Source organism: Lampris incognitus, chromosome 9 (genome assembly GCF_029633865.1).
Source record: "Lampris incognitus isolate fLamInc1 chromosome 9, fLamInc1.hap2, whole genome shotgun sequence".
NCBI classification, from domain to species: domain Eukaryota; kingdom Metazoa; phylum Chordata; class Actinopteri; order Lampriformes; family Lampridae; genus Lampris; species Lampris incognitus.
The window spans coordinates 62,137,335-62,156,268 of NC_079219.1; the positions used below are offsets into that span (position 1 = coordinate 62,137,335).

At 48.8% G+C, this 18,934-nt stretch overlaps 1 protein-coding gene across 1 annotated transcript in view; it reads left to right on the top strand.

Moving 5' to 3' along the window:
- The window catches only part of col6a4a (collagen, type VI, alpha 4a), a 151,674-nt gene extending 150,844 nt beyond the window's left edge, over nucleotides 1–830 (top strand). The window contains exon 43 of the mRNA XM_056286202.1: nucleotides 17–830. Within this exon, the coding sequence (XP_056142177.1) occupies nucleotides 17–192 (176 nt within the window). The 3' untranslated portion in view covers nucleotides 193–830. The remainder of the gene's footprint in view (nucleotides 1–16) is intronic.
- Nucleotides 831–18,934: the final 18,104 nt, after the last annotated feature.

Sequence of the window (18,934 nt, forward strand, 5' to 3'; positions counted from 1 at the left end):
GTGTGCCTTTCTCCAGATGCCTGTTTGCTGAGGCAGGACCCCGGCGGCTGTCAAAACTACACCATGAAGTGGTTCTTTGACACAGAACAGCGTGAATGCTCTCGCTTCTGGTATGGCGGCTGCGAGGGGAACAACAACCGCTTTGAGACGCAGGACGAGTGCGAGATTGTCTGTCTGAGCACGAGGCGATGAGAAGAGGCCCCGCAGGTTCCGAGGCCTGGACCACCTGGAGACTGATTCATCAGATCAGCCTCTCTGCTTGTGAGCCTCCCACATATCCCAGGCTGCCATGCAGACAATATGTTAACAAGAAAACGAGGTACTTCAGAAAAACAACCAACTGTTGAAAACTGTTTCTGCCCTCTGTTGCACCTGACCCAAGTCATCAAGGACACGGCAGCCTCTAGACAGAGACCACTTTCACCAGCTTTCCTGCAGATTTAATTGGGATTAATGGTATGGAGCTAATCAATTCAGCCAGGGGCCAGATGCTTAGAAATTCACCAAGGTTCTACTACTACTTTTTTTTTTTTGTTATGTTTATGTTTTCAGTCTGCAGGGGTGGGGTTATAAGGACATGGGACAGATCTCAGTGGATAAGTGTATGTTTTTCCCTTGCATTTGTGTAGTCTCACATTTAGTCCACAAAGAGAAACACATCCCTGATTCCTCAGGAACAAAGCTCACTTCTGCTTCAGAGCCTGAACAGGAAGTCCTCGTTTCCTGTTTGACAATGTGGAATCACTTCAGCGTCTCTGTTGTAGAAAACCCAACAATGGTGCTTAATGGGCAAATTAAAAACAAGCAACTGAATAAAAAATACCCTGTGGAACTCCTTTGGTGTTGCATTTATGTAGCTTTTTTTGTGCAGGTATAAAAGTGCAAAAAAATGTCACGATCGAAACTTTCTGTCATGTCTACTTAACATGTTTGTTCCAAATCGTCACGGACATGAAACGATCAGTGCAGGACATCTTCTTCTTGCTGCACCTCCCTGAACGAGGGACATACTGTCAACTGAAATAACAACTTACTTTGTCCTTCCCAACTGGTTTTTACCAGTGCTGCCCAAAGGACCAAATGTATGTTTGTATGGCCGACTGCTGCTTTAGCCAACAGCCTGACAGTTTCATGTACGATGACAACCGCCACCCTACACCACAATAACCCCATGTGACACGCGTGTCTGTCCTCTTTAAATGAACAAGGGCAATCCATTTCTAAAAGGCGAGCTGAAACAACTGTGCATTAGAATCATCTGACATGCTGGAGCGGCATGGTGCCGACGGGGTCACCAGCTTCACCTGGCCTTGGACTCTGACCTCTGGCCTCACTTGTTGATGACAGTTCGGCCATTTTATTTTCAATCAGCCCAACCAATTTGATTCAAACCAACTGAAGTCTAACACACCAGCATCGAGGTACAAAAACCACATGAAGTCTAACACACCAGCATCGAGGTACAAAAACCACCTGAAGTCTAACACACCAGCATTGAGGTACAAAAACCACCTGAAGTCTAACACACCAGCATCGAGGTACAAAAACCACCTGAAATCTAACACACCAGCATCGAGGTACAAAAACCACCTGAAGTCTAACAAACCAGCATCGAGGTAGAAAAACCACCTGAAGTCTAACACACCAGCATCGAGGTAGAAAAACCACCTGAAGTCTAACACACCAGCATCGAGGTAGAAAAACCACCTGAAGTCTAACACACCATGTAAGGTGAAGCTGGCGTAGGTGGAGAAGGCCGGCAGCATTAGCAGGGGCTCCGGGATAGCTGGTTAGCTCAGAGAGCCGACAGACAACGAAGTGGGATTTCCACACGGCAACTTTATTCTGCAGTACTTAACATCGACCATACAATGCCAGGTCTCCACGGCACCACATTCACTCATCACACAGGAGCAGTGGTGGAACAGAGATACTAGCAGAACCTGCACCAACTCGTTACTCATGACAGTCCTCTTTGTGGATGTCGGTCGGAGCATGTAACATGGCGGCTCCGTGTGTACAACTCTCAGCTCTTAGTCCAACACACCAAAACAACAGGAGGCACCGCCTTGTGGCGATATTCAGTATTGCAGTAATACCACATTTACCAGACTCTGGCTGTTACATATTCCCCCCTGGTGATAATAAGGCTGTCCCTAGCCGCACACAGCTGAAGAAGCAACCAACCTTCACTTAACACATTGCTATACATAAACTCAATGAAAAGTTAGCAATTACACCCAGGGAAAGATATCATGCCCCGCCTACTGATATACATATCAACAGAGTATATAATGAAACAAAAAACACCTACCTAGCGCATCAGGCAGATTAAGTACAGTGCAAAATCTTTTTTTCCTTCTTTTTTTCAGTACATTTTAAACAGAAACCTGAACCATATTATCAAACTGAAGGAGGAGATAACGTTCTCAACCAAATTTTGTAATCAAACCTTAACAGTGGCGAAACCAGGACCACTTAGGCAGGATACACAATATAAACAACAAGGCTTGAAAAACATTTCTCAGGACTGCATAGAAATTGGCATTGCATTTCAATTTTCTGTCACATACTTGACATAACAAACCAACTGCCTATTTCAGGTCAAGTTTGTCAGTATGGTAAGAGTTTGTCCATCTACTGCCCGACCAACCAGATGTGATTCTGGGGCAGTGTCTTGGTCTGAGGTCATATCGTCCAGCACAATCTGGGTTTGTGTCAGATACAGTCACAGTTGAGTGGTTCCCAGAGTCACAGTCCATGACCAGTACTGGGTCAGTGTCACCAGGCATGTCATAGCACACATCAGCAGTAGGGAGGTCAGTTTGACTGTCGGTCTGGATGACGGGTACATCATTGTCTAAGGCCTCAGGGTCGTTTTGCCCAAGTGTGGAAAGGCTGTATATTCATTACATGAAAGACTCCAGCATCCACACCAGTGTCCAGCCTAGTCAGCCTGTAGTTGACATCCCCCAGCTTCTGAGTGGGCCTGTGAACAGGGGTGCTAGTTTAGCTGTAAAGTTGGAATTTGCATCAGACCTAGGGTGGGACTTCACTCTTACGAGCTCACCAACAGCATAGGTAGTCTGACGACGTCTCACGTCATAGTAATGTTTTTGTCTGGTGTGACTGTGGTCATGCGCTGCTCTGGCGTGGTCGTGAGCTTCCTGCAGGGAGGCTCTAAGAGTCTCTGGGTACGGCACGCCGGGTTCATCCATGCCATCTCAGGAAGGTTGTGTTATGAGGTCGAGTGGGGTTTCCAGCTTCCGACCATACAGCATCATGGAAGGGCTGAGTCCTGTGCTATCATGGGGGGCTGTACGCAGTGCAAAGCAGATCTGGGAGAGAAACTTATCCCAGATGGTATCAAATGCCTTATAATAATAATAAAAAATCAAGAAATAACACAAAACTATCTGTATCAATTAAGTCTCGATGATCAAGCATATCAAGTAAGAGCCTGGTATGGTTATGTATATTTCTACCTTTTATAAAGGTAGAAGTACACGACAACTCGACCCAGATCACCAAGCCCATCTACCACTCAAAAGGGCGCATGCTACCACTGTGGGGAGGTTGGTCACTTCAAGAGGGACTGTTCGAGGTCACCCAGCCCCAGGAGGTCGGGAAACTAGAACTGGCCAGGTCCACAAGCGGCCAAATGGAGTCCCCCAAGAATGAAAAAGCTGAGCATCGACAAGTCATCAATATAGCCCGAGCCAAGGGCGAAGGCCCCAGCCTAATGGTCCCGATCACAGTTAATCACATCCACGTCCTGTGCGTCATCGACACAGGTGCGGAAGCCACTGTAATGTCACAAGAGGTGTTCCAGCAGCTCCAGTTAGCGGACCACTCGAACGGTAAACCAGATTGCCTCTTGAACGCCGAGACTGGAAAGGCAATGGGGACTGCACAAGGGCACAGTGTGACAATTAACATGGGCAGCAAAAGCCGGGACTGGGATGTGTCCGTAGCACCTATCCGCGACTCCCTCCTCATGGGGCTAGACTTCATGCTGGCGGCGGATGTGACAGTACTCAGCGGAGGCAAGGTGTTCATTGAGGGAGAGCCAGTGCCAAGCTTCATCGCTGGGAGGTCAGTGGAGAACTATGCCGTCTCCAGAGTGCTTCTCTTGAACCCATCAACCCTTCCTCTGGAAAGTGAATGTGACGTATGGGGTGTGGTGGAGCATCCCAAACCTGAAGTGACAGCAGTCCTGGAGCCAGCTGGACTAGCGGACGGCGTGTCCTCAGGCAGCGTCGTCGTAGACATGGATGAAAGGGTGCCTATAAGAATCTGCAACCTGTCTCCTTCTACCACAAACCTTACGGGAGGCACCTGCCTTGGAATCCTCATCGAAGCCATGGAGGAACCCCCTGATCTCTTCTCCAAAACCCCACCACCGGCTCCTGAGCTCTCGCAGCAGATACAACGTCTGAAGCCAGCGAGTGTGCTAGACCTGCCTCTCCATCTTCGAGAACTGTTCACTTCAGCAAGTGAGGGCCTGAGTGAAGAACAGCAAGAGGCATTTCTCCTTCTTCTCCTGAAGTACCAGTCCATCTTTCCAGCAACCGATGGAGACCTGGGCCGGTTCGATGTAGTCAAACACAGGATAGACACCGGCAATGGACGGCCTGCTAGACAACCTACACATCGCACACCACTTGGGTTCCAAGATGAAGAAGAGAAACATCTCAGAACGATGCTGGAAGCTGGTGTCATAACCCCTTCAACCTCTGAATGGGCGTCTCCAGTTGTGCTGGTTCGAAAAAAAAACAGCAGAGTCAGGTGGTGTATCGACTACAGGAAGCTCAACGAGCTGAACTAGAAGGACGCCTATCCACTACCGAAGACTGAAGGGTGCCTCGACACCGGTTACTGGCATATCAAAGTTCATGAGCAAGACCGGTGCAAGACAGCCTTCATCACGAAGTATGGGCTGTACGAGTATACCAGAATGCCTTTCGGGCTATGCAACGCCCCAAGCACTTTTCAGAGGGCCATGGAGGTTGTGCTCAGAGGTCTACAGTGGCAGAGTCTGCTCATATACCTCGACGATGTCATAATCCTGGGGAAGGGGGTTGATGACAGCCTAAGCAACCTGGCAACAGTCTTCGAGTGCATGAAACAGTACGGACTGAAACTCAAACCGCTAAGTGTCACCTGCTGAGGGATGAAGTTTTATTTCTCAGTCATGTTGTCAGCGGACAAGGTATCAGCCCAAACCCAGAACTCATCAAGTCTGTTCAGGACTAGAGCCCTCCCACGAACCTACCAGAGCTTCAAGCATTCCTGGGCCTCTGCAACTACTACTGACGCTTCGTGAAGGCATTCTCTGAGATCTGCAGCCCCCTTCACGAACTCCAGGGGAAGGATGTGGAATTTCGGTGGGGTGAACCGCAACAGCAAGCCTTCAAGGAGCTCAAGAACAGGCTCACATCGGCACCTGTACTGTCGTATCCTACTCCCACTGGCCAGTTTCTCCTGGATACGGATGCTTCCAACATTTGCATAGGGGCCGTGCTGTCTCAAGTTCAAGAGGGGGAAGAGAAGGTTATAGCCTACGGCAGTTCGCACTTGCAGAGTCAGCAGCAGCAGCAATACTGCGTAACCAGGAGGGAACTTCTAGCAGTTGTCAAGTTTGCAAGACAGTACAGACACTATCTCCTGGGTCGAAGCTTCATCCTCTGCACAGACCACAACAGCTTGACCTGGCTGTTCCGGTTCAAGAATCCTGAAGGACAGCTGGCAAGATGGATGGAGGAACTAAGTCAGTACAACTTTCAGATCGAACACAGAGCTGGAGCACGGCATGAGAATGCGGACGCGCTATCGAGGAAAGCACAAGGTCCTGTATGTGACTGCTACCAGGCGGGCAGAGATCTCAACTCACTTCCCTGCGGTGGATGCTCATACTGCCAGGAAGCTCACCAGCAGTGGTCCCGGTTCGAAGAGGATGTAGATGCCGTCGTGCCTCTAGCCATCAGGAGAAGAACAGCGAGTGAGAGCAGCTCGCAGGACTCATGTTCTGGCTCTGACTCACCTGAGGATGGAGAAAATCAGGCAGAGCAGCCAAACAGCCCTGTAGTAAACTCACTGGAAAACGGAGGAAACCAGGCAGAACAGCTGAGCAGCCCTGTAGTGAACTGGATGTCACAGTACAGTGGAAAAGCGATGGAGGATAAGCAGAGAGGAGATCCCCACTTGTCTAAGCTACATCAGTGGATGGATGATGGCGAGTTGCCAACACAAGAGCATGTTGCACTGGAGGCCCCGGCTTTGAGGAAGTACTGGCTGTGCTGGCACCAGATAGAGCATCAGCAAGGGGTCCTATGCTACCGGTGGGAAAGCGGAGTCGGCACACCCCCATTGCTCCGTCTCCTAGTTCCTCAGTCCCTCCAACGCGAAGTCACGGAGTCCTGCCACTGCCCACCACAGTCCGGCCACCTTGGAGAAGGGAAGACACTCCACCATGCCTAACAAAACTTCTTCTGGAAAGGAATGGGAGGAGATATCAAGCTGTTCGTCAGGACGTGTCACAAGTTTCAGGTATGCAAGTTGGTGGGTAGACCTGGACAAGCCCCACTCCAAATGTACCAGGCTGGTGTACCCAAGGACCGCCTACATGTGGATGTAGTAGGCCCCTTTCCAGTCTCAAGTGCAGGCAACAAGTACATCCTGGTGTTTATCGATCAGTTCACCCGGTGGGTGGAAGCTGTCCCAATCCCAGAACAGACCGCCGAGATCACAGCCAAGAAGCTCGTCTATGAGTTCATCGCCAGGTTCGGCTCTCCTCTCGAAATACACACAGACCAGGGCAGGAACTTTGAGAGTGAGCTCTTCAGAGAAGTCTGTCGTCTCCTTCAAGTGGCGAAAACCAGGACTATGCCCTATCATCCATTGTCTAACGGCCAAGTGGAAAGGTTTAACCGGACGCTCCCGCAAATGGTCAGATGCTACGTCAATGAAAACCAGAAGAATTGGGATGAACACCTACTGCTTTCTCACAGCTGCATACCGGAGCTCCCCACATGCCTGCACGGGATTCTCGCTGGGGGTCACTGACGTCAATGTTGCAAGAACACAACCACCGGAGTTTGTGGCCAGCCTGGAAGAACAGCTAAGGATGACACATGAGTTGGCGAGAAAACATCTGCGGACTGCACAACTGAGACAGAAGAAAGAACATGATCATGAACATGATTCGTGCAAGAGAAAGAGCCTATAATGTAGGAGACCTTGTCTACGTCAGAGACAGTACCAAGAAGAAAGACCAGAGCCCTAAGTTAAAGGCACCATGGAAGGGTCCCTGTCTCGTCACCAAATGCTTAGGCCTAGTTCTGTACCAAGTCAGAGAACCAAAGAACAGCAAAGTCCTTCATCATGACCGGCTACTCCCCTGCTCCTCTGACACTGTGCCTGGATGGATGAACCGATTAAGACACTCATTGCTGCAGGAGGATGAAGATAAGGATGCAGTGGAGGATGCACATACACCACCTGTCTGCACCAGCTCTCCTGCAAGTACCCCCACTCATCCTGGGAATCCAGCCAAGGATGACACAGATGCCCCGACCTCTCCATTAAGCGACCGCCGGAGGTCAGAGCGTTCCCCGGGATATCTCCTCGACCGACGCCGAGCCGTGGACAGCCTGCTGCACGTCGTCGCCGACGAAGAGCAAAGACCCAACCGGCACCCCCGAGTGGCTCCAGCTCTGGGTCAGACGAAGAAGCTGCCAACCCAGCCCAACTTACCAGGAGGGGCAGGTCCATAGCCAGGCCTGCCCGCTACAGAGACGACTCCTGACTGACGGAGACCGCGACTGACTGACATTAGTTAAGGGTTAGTCAGGTGAGTTGCAGAGATAGTTGGGGTTAGATAAGTTAAGTGTTTTTTTTATATATTTGAGAGGCCCTGTTAGTTATGTTTGGACAATTGGAGATAGCTGGCGGTTCAGGCCAGACTTTTTACTTTTACGTTTACTGCAGTTACTAGGCAGCGTGTTCTGTTATTTCAATAAGTTAGTGATTAGGTGCTGAAGGGACTCAGCAGTCTAGAGGGGGAGTAGTGTGGCGCATACCGAGCTAGATTGTCGGGACAGGGGCTATTGCCAGGGTGACTAGAGAGGGAAGCCGCCATTGGGTGGGGGGGCACGCGCTGTCGCGTGGATAGCCAGCTTGACCCGGAAGCGTAGGCAGTTGTTATCTGGAGTCCTACAAGTATAGACGTGAGTCGAGCTGCTCCTCCCGTCTATGCCGGGACCCGCCAGGTTACAGCCCCAAGCAAACCCCTATACCAGCAAAGAGCCAGAGAGACAGAGGGTGGTCAGCTAGACCCCCTTTCATCGCTGAACACCAAAAGGGTGAGTCTACAAACATCAAGTTAACGTTACGCTACCGAGCGTCAGGACGGCAGGTTAGCATAGCGCGGCCGCTAGCCGCTATTGCATCGTCAACACTCAGGTGTCAGTATCAGCCCGCGTCGCGACAGTATCATGAGGCCAGCCGAATGTGATGTCCCATGACGAAAGAAAACGGACTCTCCCCACTGCCGTTTCCAGAAGTTTCTCTCTGTTTCAACTGAGTGAGTTTCTTCTAAGAACACACAATTTGTCCTTTGCTCCTTACAAAAAAGAAAAGTTGCCTTATGCTTCACATTATTTTTCAACCGCCTAGTATTTAACGATATCAAAGAAAACATTTAACTTATTTAACCTTTACGAAATGGGCAAAATATTTAACGATGCACAGGAATGAGTGATTTAGTCCTTATCAGACATGTTCAGAGCAATAACCTTAAATTCCATCTGAACAAAGTGAACAATCTAACAACATCAGCACACCTGTTTAGAACCAAGGCGCCCTAAGGACTTTTCTTCAGGGTCTACTCGTCGGTTGTCAGTCCCTCAGGGAAGCGCTCTTCCCCTTTCTCCTAGCATCCCGAACCATCGGCCACGGTTCGGTACGAGCCTCCCAGCCTTCTCTGGAGAAAGCTTCTTTGAAGCGTATGTGCCTACTACTACTACTACTTTCGGCTGCTCCCGTTAGGGGTCGCCACAGCGGATCATCCGTTTCCATTTCTTCCTGTCTTCTGCGTCTTCCTCTTCCTTTGAAGCGTACGTGCGTCTCGCTGCAATCTCTCGCATGTCCCGATCTCTTCCAGACGTCATCCCGCACAGGTCTCATCCCGGACTGGACTATCACTGGCCTCGGTGTGTTGCTCCTTAGCGGTAGCAGCGCTGCCCTTTGCTCCCGGGCGGTGAACAGTATCCACCGCCTCGCGCGGTTGCCGGTCTGCAGACGGGGGTACAGCTCCTGTGAGAATCCCGACGACACGTTCTCTTGTGTCTTCTCCATCTTTCTCTGGTAAACCAGTCAGCCTCAAATTCCCTCGTCTTGTGTAGCGAGCTTATTCCACCCACACATGAATTCCTTAGCGTCTTGTGTCCTTTCTGCAGCTCACCGATTTCCTTTGGAAGCACAGCGACCCCCTCCTTGTCCTCTGTAGTAGTTGCCACTGTGTTGGCTTCCATGCGTTTTGCAAAGTTTTTCATAAGTTCAGCCTGTTCATCCATCTTTTGGGTCAGAGCTTGCACTGCACGGAGAATCGCTGCGGCTGTACTGTCATCCACCTTCATGTTTCACCTCGCGCTTTCCATTTCTCGGGTTTCGGACTTTTAATTGGCGTGTGACTCCAATTTATTCTTTCTTCCTTAGAACTCTCGTCATCCACACAGATGTCTTCTGCGTCGCCGTCGTCACGCACCTCGCGAAGAGCTGTTGGGTTGCACCTGCGGTCCGTCATTCTAACAAACACCTTGTTTCCTTTGTTCCAAAGTCTTGAGTACTGCAATATAAATTATTTTTTTCAAGGTATTTTGATACTGTTATCTGGTTAAACAATATTAGTGTAATGATCTCTGCCCTCTGGCTATGTTAACTTATAATATTAATAAAGCAAGGACGACTTCTCTCGTGCTGGGTGTTTATTCACCGACCGGATTCCGACTGACGTTGTTACGTACATCACGTGACTTTGTTGTGGCGCTACGGAAAGCCGTAAGGGACATTAGCAAATCAAATATTACTAGCAAATATTACATCTCCCTTTTTCTGAAAAGTGCTGCTTTCTCTGCAGAGATACAGACCACGTTGAGCACGTTTATAAGCGAATACAATCTTAATAAGAAAGAATATGAAAGTGGAACTCTTATATAACTGGACTGCAACAAATTAGTGTAAAACATTTCCTTCACTGTCTACATGTGACACCGTAATAACATTTCATCTTTTTTTTTCATTTCATTACTGGTAACTGCAAACAGCAGGTAGGTACACAAGGTAAGTGAACGCTGTAAATATTTCTTTTCAAAACATAGCAGGTATAGTACAGGTTGGTGTAAAATTCTCTCTTTTTTTAACATTCGTAAGTCAAGGATTTGTCTTGGTTTGATCGTGCGACCTGACCTCGTGGTGTAACCAGGCTGTGTGTCTGGTTGTCGCTGATTGTTCGTGTCTGGAGGTTCAGCATGCTCTTGCTGATGGGCTTGTGTGTTGTTGTTAGCGCTGGTAACAGTCTGCTGTGAAGTGTGTGTGTGTAGTGAGAGTGTTCACTCTGCTTTGTCGCAGGTGTTGACGGTTGCGTTGGTAGATCTGACCTTCTTTGGTTTGGATGTGGTAGCTCCTGTCTGTGTTCGCTGGTCTTTCCACAGTTGCAGGTCTCCAGGATCTATCCTCCTGCCGGAAGCGGATTGGTGTGCCTGCGGGCAGGTGGGGCAGAGGTTTGGCTGTTCGGTTGTAGTATGCCTGCTGGCGCTGTTGACATACCTCTCTCCTTTTGTGAACATCCTTCTGACTGGCGATCTGTGGCTGCAGGTGTTTTGCTGTTGATGGGAGAATGGACCGCAGCCTCCGACTCATCAGTAGCTGTGCCGGTGATTTCAGGTTGTCCACCGGTGTGTTGCGATACTCCAGTAAGCTCATGTAGGGGTCTTTGTTCTCAGCTTTGGCTTTGTCCAGGATGCGTTTGGCCGTCTGGACAGTCTTCTCGGAGAGGCCGTTGCTCTGTGGGTAGTGGGGGCTTGTGGTGGTGTGTGAGAAACCCCATGTCTGTGAGAAGTTGCGGAACTCACCAGAGCTGTAGCACGGACCGTTGTCGCTGATGATAGTCTCGGGGATTCCGTGTCGAGCCATTGCTGCTTTTCAGCTTCATGATGACGGCAGATGAGGTGCAGCTGTAAAGTCTCTCTAGCTCAAAGAATCTGGAGTAGTAGTCCACAGTGACTATGAAGTCCTGTGAGTTCCATGTGAATAGGTCTGTGCCTATCACTTGCCACGGCCGCTCGGGTATGGCGTGTGACATCATTGGTTCCTTTGCATTTGCGCTGCGTCGTTCTTGGCATATGCTGCAGTCTGCTACCGCATCCTCGATCTGTTTCCCCATGCCAGGCCAGAACAGTAAGTCTCTTGCTCGGCATTTGCTTTTTTCCACGCCAAGGTGGCTGGCATGGATGCGCTGTATCATGTCCTTGCGAAGCTTTTGGGGGACAATGATTCTCTCACCTTTGAACAGGATACCGTCCATTTCTGAGATTTCTGCTCTGTGGTTCCAGTATTCCTGGATGCTGGGCGGGCACTTTTTCTTTGTGTCTGGCCAGCCAGTGAGTGTGGCTCGTCTGAGTGCGGTGAGCTGTGGATCTTGCGCTGTTTCCTGCTTGATTTCTGTGAGTCTTGTGTCACTCATAGGGATGTTGCTGAGGACTGTGTGCACTTGGGCCTCCATCCCTTCCTGTAGGTCACTGTCGTGGTGTTCTATTGACTTGCGTGACAGTGTGTCGGCCACCGGTATGTCCTTACCGGGGCGGTGGATGATTTGGATGTCGTATTTTTGGAGCGCCAGGATCATCCGTTGCAGCCGGGGTGGTGCTGCTGCCAGTGGCTTTTTTAGTATTGCCTCCAGAGGCTTGTGGTCTGACTCCACAATCACTTTTCGTCCGTACATGTACTCGTGGAACCTCTTGCGGCCGAAGACCACAGCGTAGAGCTCCTTCTCTATCTGTGCGTAGTTTTCTTCAGTGCTGTTGAGTGACTTGGACGCATAGGCAATTGGTTTGCCATCTTGGAGCATGACAGCCCCAAGGCCACTTTTGGATGCATCCACTTGGAGTCGCAGCTCTTTCTGCGGGTCGAAATATGAGAGTACTGGACCTGGGTGCTGTGTAATGAGATTCTTCATCTCCTGGAACGCCTTGTCATGGACTGCATCCCACACAAACTCACTGTCCTGTTTCAGAAGCTGTCTGAGGGGTGAGTTTATCTGTGAGAGGTGTGGAGCGAATCTGGCGAGGTAGTTGATCATCCCGAGGACTGTCTCCAGCTCTGCTTTGTTCTGTGGGGGTTGCATGTCCTTGACCGCCTTCACCTTGTGTGGGTCTGGTTTGATGCCTTCGTGTGAGAGCGTATGGCCGAAGTAGCGTACCTCGGACACGCATATGTGACACTTGTCGGGGTTGAGCCTCACCCCTCGCTCCCTTGTGCGCTTCAGCATCGCTCTGAGACGCTGGTCATGTTCCTCTTTAGTCTTGCCGAACACTAGTATGTCGTCCACTATGGCCGTCACACCGTCCAATCCTTCATATGTTTCATCCACGCGTCTCTGGAACTCGTCTTGAGCGGACACGATTCCGAATGGCAGTCTGAGGAAACGATACCTGCCAAACACTGTGTTAAATGTCGTCAACATTGAGGATTCAGTGCTCAGTTTGATGGCCCAATAGCCTGACCGCGCGTCTAACACGCTAAAGTACTCAGCTCCAGCGAGCTTTGTGGTGGTGTCCTCCAGCGTGGGGAGGGGGTAGTGAGGTCGTTGTATCACTTTGTTAAGAGCTCTGGGGTCTAAACACACTCTAAGTTTGCCTGTCTTTGGCTTCTCAACAATGACGAGTGCGTTCACCCATTCTGTGGGTTCTGTTACCTTACAGATTATGCCGCCTTTCTCCATGCTGTCAAGCTCGTCCCTCAGTTTGCTGCGTAGGGCGATGGAGATTCTGCGTGGCGGGCAGACGACCGGCGTTGCATCTGGTGTGACGCGGAAGGTGCACTCGCCTGGGAACTCTCCTATTCCCTGGAAAACATCTGCATACTCATCCATTATGCTCTGTGATGTGACATTGTTTTCCTCGCTCACAGCCATCACTATTTTTACCAAGTTTAGGTCACGGCATGTTTTCATTGCCATGACTGGTGGGGCGTTTGTGTCAATGACGTAAAAGTCCAGCATCATTGCATTGTCTCTGTACTTACATTTGAGTTTGCATGTGCCTTTCACGCTCAGCGCGCCTCCTCCATATTCAGTGAGTCTGTGTATTGCTGGTTTCAGTGTCACATTTTTGAACAGCGCCTGGAACAGGTTGGTGGGAATAGTATTGGCCTGTGCCCCAGTGTCTAGTTTAAACTTTACCTTCTGTGGAGGTGTGCCAATTCCAACCTCTACATAAGCCTGCTCGTTGCTTTTTCCGTTGTTCTCTATTGAGATGCAGTCTATGTACAGCTCTGTCTGTTCTCCCACAGCGGTGCTCTCCACTGTAATGTTGTCGAAGTACAGTTCTTCCTGCTCTCTGTCAGTGGTGTACTCTTCTGGGTTCTCTCTGACGGCATGTACTGTGCCGCGGTAGTACTTTGTCTGTCCCTGGGAGCTAGACTTGCATACTTTAGCAAAATGATTGAGCTTCTTGCATTTAATGCATTGTTTACCCTTAGCTGGACAAGTGGCTTTAGCGCCGTGTAGCCCTCCACAATAGCTACACGCCCTGGCGGCAGTGCTAACGTTACCCTCCCTTTGTCTGAAGTTAGCGTTAGCTGCTTTGGGTGCGTTCGGTTTGTAAGTCTTTCTGCCTATTGCGTGCACCGTTTCATGTGTGCTGCCCTGGCCCATAAACTTTAGCTGTTGCTTTGCTAGCTCGTGTGAGCGGGCTACATCTATGGCTTTCTCTAGCGTTAGCTCAGCTCCCTGGCTAAGTAGCTTTTCTCTCACTCTGGGTGAGTTGGTGGCAAACACGATGCGGTCCCTGACCATCTCGTCGGCATTTGGGTAGCCACAGTCTTTGACTAGGAGCTTTAGCTCAGTTACAAATTGTTCGAAGGATTCACTCTCTCCCTGCATCTTTTCATGAAATTTATATCTGGCATAAATCGGGTTTGCTTTGGGGGTGATGTACTCAGTGTACTTATCGTAGTACGTTTCTAGCTTCTTGGCCTGTTCTCCGCTGAGTGTCCAAGTGTTGTGCACATCGCGCCCTTTTTCCCCTATCCAGAGCAGGAGGTAGCTGCATTTCTCCTCTTCGTTCTTCCCGCGCAGGGGGCCCTTGAACATTAGCTCCGTTGTTTGTCGAAATCGTCTCCATGCTTCAGGTAAGTTCGCCGATTCCCAGTCCATCCGTGGAGCTGGAACGCCGTACGAATCCATATTGGGGATTTAAATCCCACTACTCTGACACCATGTAATGATCTCTGCCCTCTGGCTATGTTAACTTATAACATTAATAAGGCAAGGACGACCTCTCTCGTGCTGGGTGTTTATTCACCGACCGGATTCCGACTGACGTTGTTACGTACATCACGTGACTTTGTTGTGGCGCTACGGAAAGCCGTGAGGGACATTAGCAAATCAAATATTACTAGCAAATATTACATTAGGTTATTGCTCATAAAGGTTTACATTTCAAGGACTCTACGACAAAGTTTAACCGGAGCCTGCAAGGACACTGCTACTCACTCCGCCATCTTGGATCCTCTCCCGAAACAAAGATTTTAAGGAGAATGATAAATTAAAGAACTTTATTTTGGGATATTTTCTGAACCATTAGCACACCTTTGAACGCCATAGTTTTCCAAAAAGTTTTTATTCATCTACATATTCTTTAATCTTTATTGTTTTATTGTTAGATGTTAGAATTCTCTCTGTTCATTGTATCTCATTATTCAAGTTTCTATTTAATTGATTTAATATTGTCTGTTTTTGCATTTGCATTTTATGTAAGAAAATAATTTATTTCTTTGTTACTGTTCTGCAATTTTGTACAGGTCAAACGCAATTAAAATAGTTAACTTGTTCAGTAAATGCATCGTCTGCTGGTTTATTTTAAGACTTCCCAGCACAGTAGTAAGTCATGACAATGGTATAGTAATGATCAAGCATGGACATAATATTGTCGGTGGTGGGAGGTGGGTTTAGTGGGGGGGGGGGGGACAAAATAAAATTCCGTTTAGGGCCCCATAAAGCCTTGGGCCGGCTCTGCCCTACCCTACCTACCATACCTTTTCCTATCGGGCTCCGTTCTTTTGGAATAACCTGCCTGCTGCCATCAGACCATCAGAGTCTGTTGAGTCCTTTAAATCCAAACTTAAAACTCATCTTTTTCGCTTGACCTACAATTAGTTACCTTTAAGTTGAGTGCTTCACAACCTGTACTGCATGGTGGGTCGCTTTCTGTCTCAATGAATTTACCAACCACTGTTCCGCCGACGAAATTATAGAGTATACATTATTGTCACGTATCGGGAAAGAACCCAAAAGCAGACGGGACAACCAGGTAAGGGAAGAATCCAGTCTTTATTGAAGTGACCGATCTCGGGGGTAGAGCAGGAGGTGGCTCTGTGGCAGGTAGGCAGGCAGGCAGAAGTCCATGAATGGCGACGTTCCAGCGAAGACTGGTCCATAGTGGAGGCCTTTTAAGGGTGAGGACGATTGCCGGGGTAGAGGGGGGGTCAGCAGGTGTCAGCTGGCGTAGCAGGTGTCAGCTGGTGTAGCAGGTGTCAGCTGGTGTAGCAGGTGTCAAGGGCGATCGCTTTGATGTCAAGGGTGAGAGGCTGTGACAGTACCCCCCTCCGAGGGGCGCCACCGGGCGACCTACCAGGCCCGTCAGGGTGTGTCCTGTGGAAGTCCCGGATGAGGTTTGCGTCTAGGACAAGGCGACGAGGGACCCAACACCTCTCCTCTGGGCCATATCCCTCCCAGTCCACGAGATACTGCAGGCCGCGACTGCGGTGACGAGAGTCCAGGAGACGACGAACGGTGTAAGCCGAATGATCGTCGATCGTACGAGGAGGTGGGGGCGGGGGGGGCGGAGGAACTAGAGGGCTGGTAGCAGGCCCGTAGCCAGAAACATATTTTTGGGGGGGGGGCAACACTGCCGAAAGCTACCGGTAAATAAAATTCCCACACTGTATACTATAGCCTAATACCCAACCGTACGGTAAATGTCAACGTATTAATGGCCCATAGATAATCATCAATGCATTAATAAATAAAAGTGGGTCTTACCTTATAAAAGCAGGTCCAATCGTCTTTTTTGTCTGCAAAAGATGTCCAGTACCTCTTCCGGCGTCACCACAATGTCTCTGTGCTCCGAGAGCAATGTCAGTCCATTAAGCCGTCTTTCCGTCATTGTACTGCACATTTTGTCCTTGATCCTTCCCAGACGGGAAAAACTTCTCTCGACATGGGCACTGGTGACAGGAAGCGTGGTCAAAACGTGGGGAAGCTTGAAGATGCTTGGAAACAACTCACTGTTACAGGCATTTTATGCCTCAATGGCATTTTGTGGAACATAAATTGCATCTGTCCATTTATCCCGTCAGGAGTCAATTTCTGACTTTACAACTTCCAGATGCGGTGACACTTCATCAGGATACAGGTTGGAGAGCGCTTGAGCTGAGCTGTCGTTCAGCATGCTGACCTTAGATGGCAGTAAGGAGCAGATGTTGGAGATCACATTTCTGTGTTTGCTGAAGCGTTCCTTCATCTGTGATGAATAAAAGTCAAGCATGACTATGAAAAGCTTTTGCCGTTAGTGATTTTCACAGGCCTTCAATGGATCCTCATTGCAGTCCATGCCTCTTCGTGGTCGAAATTCAACCCCATACTTGGCTGCTTGGGAAGAGGTCTTTTGGAAAATCTGCCTGAACTCCATCTCAGAGTTAGCCCTCATCTCATCTACCTGCTTAATAACAGCATCAGCAGCTGAAACGCAACTCACCAAGTCACAATTTTCCTTCTGAAGGAAGGTGGACAGGTGGTAGGTTTTTGCAAGCATCTTCTCACTCACATTCATGGACAGCATGAATTCTGCATTGTCAATTGAATTAAAGAGCTGAGTGGCTTTGACAGATGTGTCTCCTGTGAAGGTTTCACTGATTTTCTGCAGGCTGGATCGCACAGGGTCTAAAAGCTCGTTGAATGTAAATATTGCGTCGTGGCGTTCGACCCATCTCGTTTCACACAACTTCGTCAGTCGCGTTTTCTTGCAGTCGGGTAAAAGACGCTCCGTCTCGTGTCACAGACTGCATGCAGACCGCAAAGCCCAATCATGGAAAAAAGTGCAGATTTCCGAGACAATTCCAAAGCAATTTCGCACCATTTGTACAGTGCAGCACTTGTTTAGGACCAAATTCAAACTGTGGCTGGCACAGTGCACATAAACTGCTTGCTTGTGCTTCTCTTTGATTTTAGCTTGGGCACCATTTAAACGGACACTCATGGCAGATGCGCCGTCGTATCCCTGGCCACGTAAAAACTGTAAATCAACGCCTGCATTTGTCAACTGACTTTCGATTGAATTGGCGATTGCCTCCCCGCTTAACATCTCGATATCAACAAAGGACAAAAAATCCTCTCTGATGCTATATTGGCTGTCGTGCTGGTTCACGTATCTGACACAGACAGAAAGCTGCTCCCGCCCTGAAACATCTCTCATTTCATCTGCCAACACAGCGAAACACTGCGCGGAGTTTACTTTCTGCACCAGTTTGTTTGTTATCACATCTCCAATTATGCTGATTATTTCATTTTGCACATCAGGACTGCAGTAGCTAGCGTTTGCTGCACATTTACTCAAGTGTTGTAACAGTACTGTGTCGCCAGATGTCGCCCTAAACCTGAGTAAAGCCCTGCAATTTCCGTCATTGTGAGTTGGCTCATTCAATGTCACTGGTCCTGAATCAATATCACCTCTCAGGGCGAGTTCTTGGCGACTGCAAAAAATCAACGTTGCAATGATGCTTTTGAGTTTTTCTCTGTTTTCTTGGACTCGCTTTTTTCTCTCAGAATCTAGCCTCAGTGAAATTGCATCCATTTTATTGTTGAGAACCATTTGGAAATTGTCCGCTTTCAAAATTGCATCCTTGTGATATGCCTTTTGTGCATGGTCTTTGAACGTCTCTAAAGCATGTTTCCAGTCTGAGAAGTGGACATTAATTAGCTTGCCAGCTTTTCTGTGCCCTCCCTTGCCCACATGCTCGACTGCAAACGCAACACAGTGCTTACCAAAACAACCGTCGGACCTTGTTGAGTATACTAGCCAGCTAAACTGGTCAATCCAGTGACGTTGGAAATGTAGTTTACCTCCTAGTTTTGTAGGGAATGTTTGTCCGATATTGGCCATCCAGTCCAGTGAGTATATTTCTCTTCTCTGTTCGTCTGATATTTTCCCACCAATATAATCCACAAAGTCGTGTGAAAACGTTTCCGAGGTAGAGGACGGTGGGCGGGTCTGCTAACTCTGGCTCCGTCTCCAAGGAAGGGGGCATTGGGTCTGCTAACACTTGCTGCGGAAAATCGGTAACGTTAGTGACCAGATCATCTGTAATGTTCTTGTTTTTCTTTTTTGAGTCGGGACACGTTGAAACAAAAAAAATCACTGATTTTACGAATATTAACTTTACTGCTCTTGCCTGATTTACAGGTAGCTTTCGGCGGCTCCATTGCTTTTGAAAAGCAAACTATAGATCGACCATTTAGCTAGCATAACCAGTGGCAGGTTGCTAGCTGACTCGTCAGACCCCTGAGCCAATCAAAAGCCTGTGATTTTATTTGTTTTACGAAACAGACCAATAAGATACATCATGTTTGGAAACAAATTAACTGACAGGTTTAACG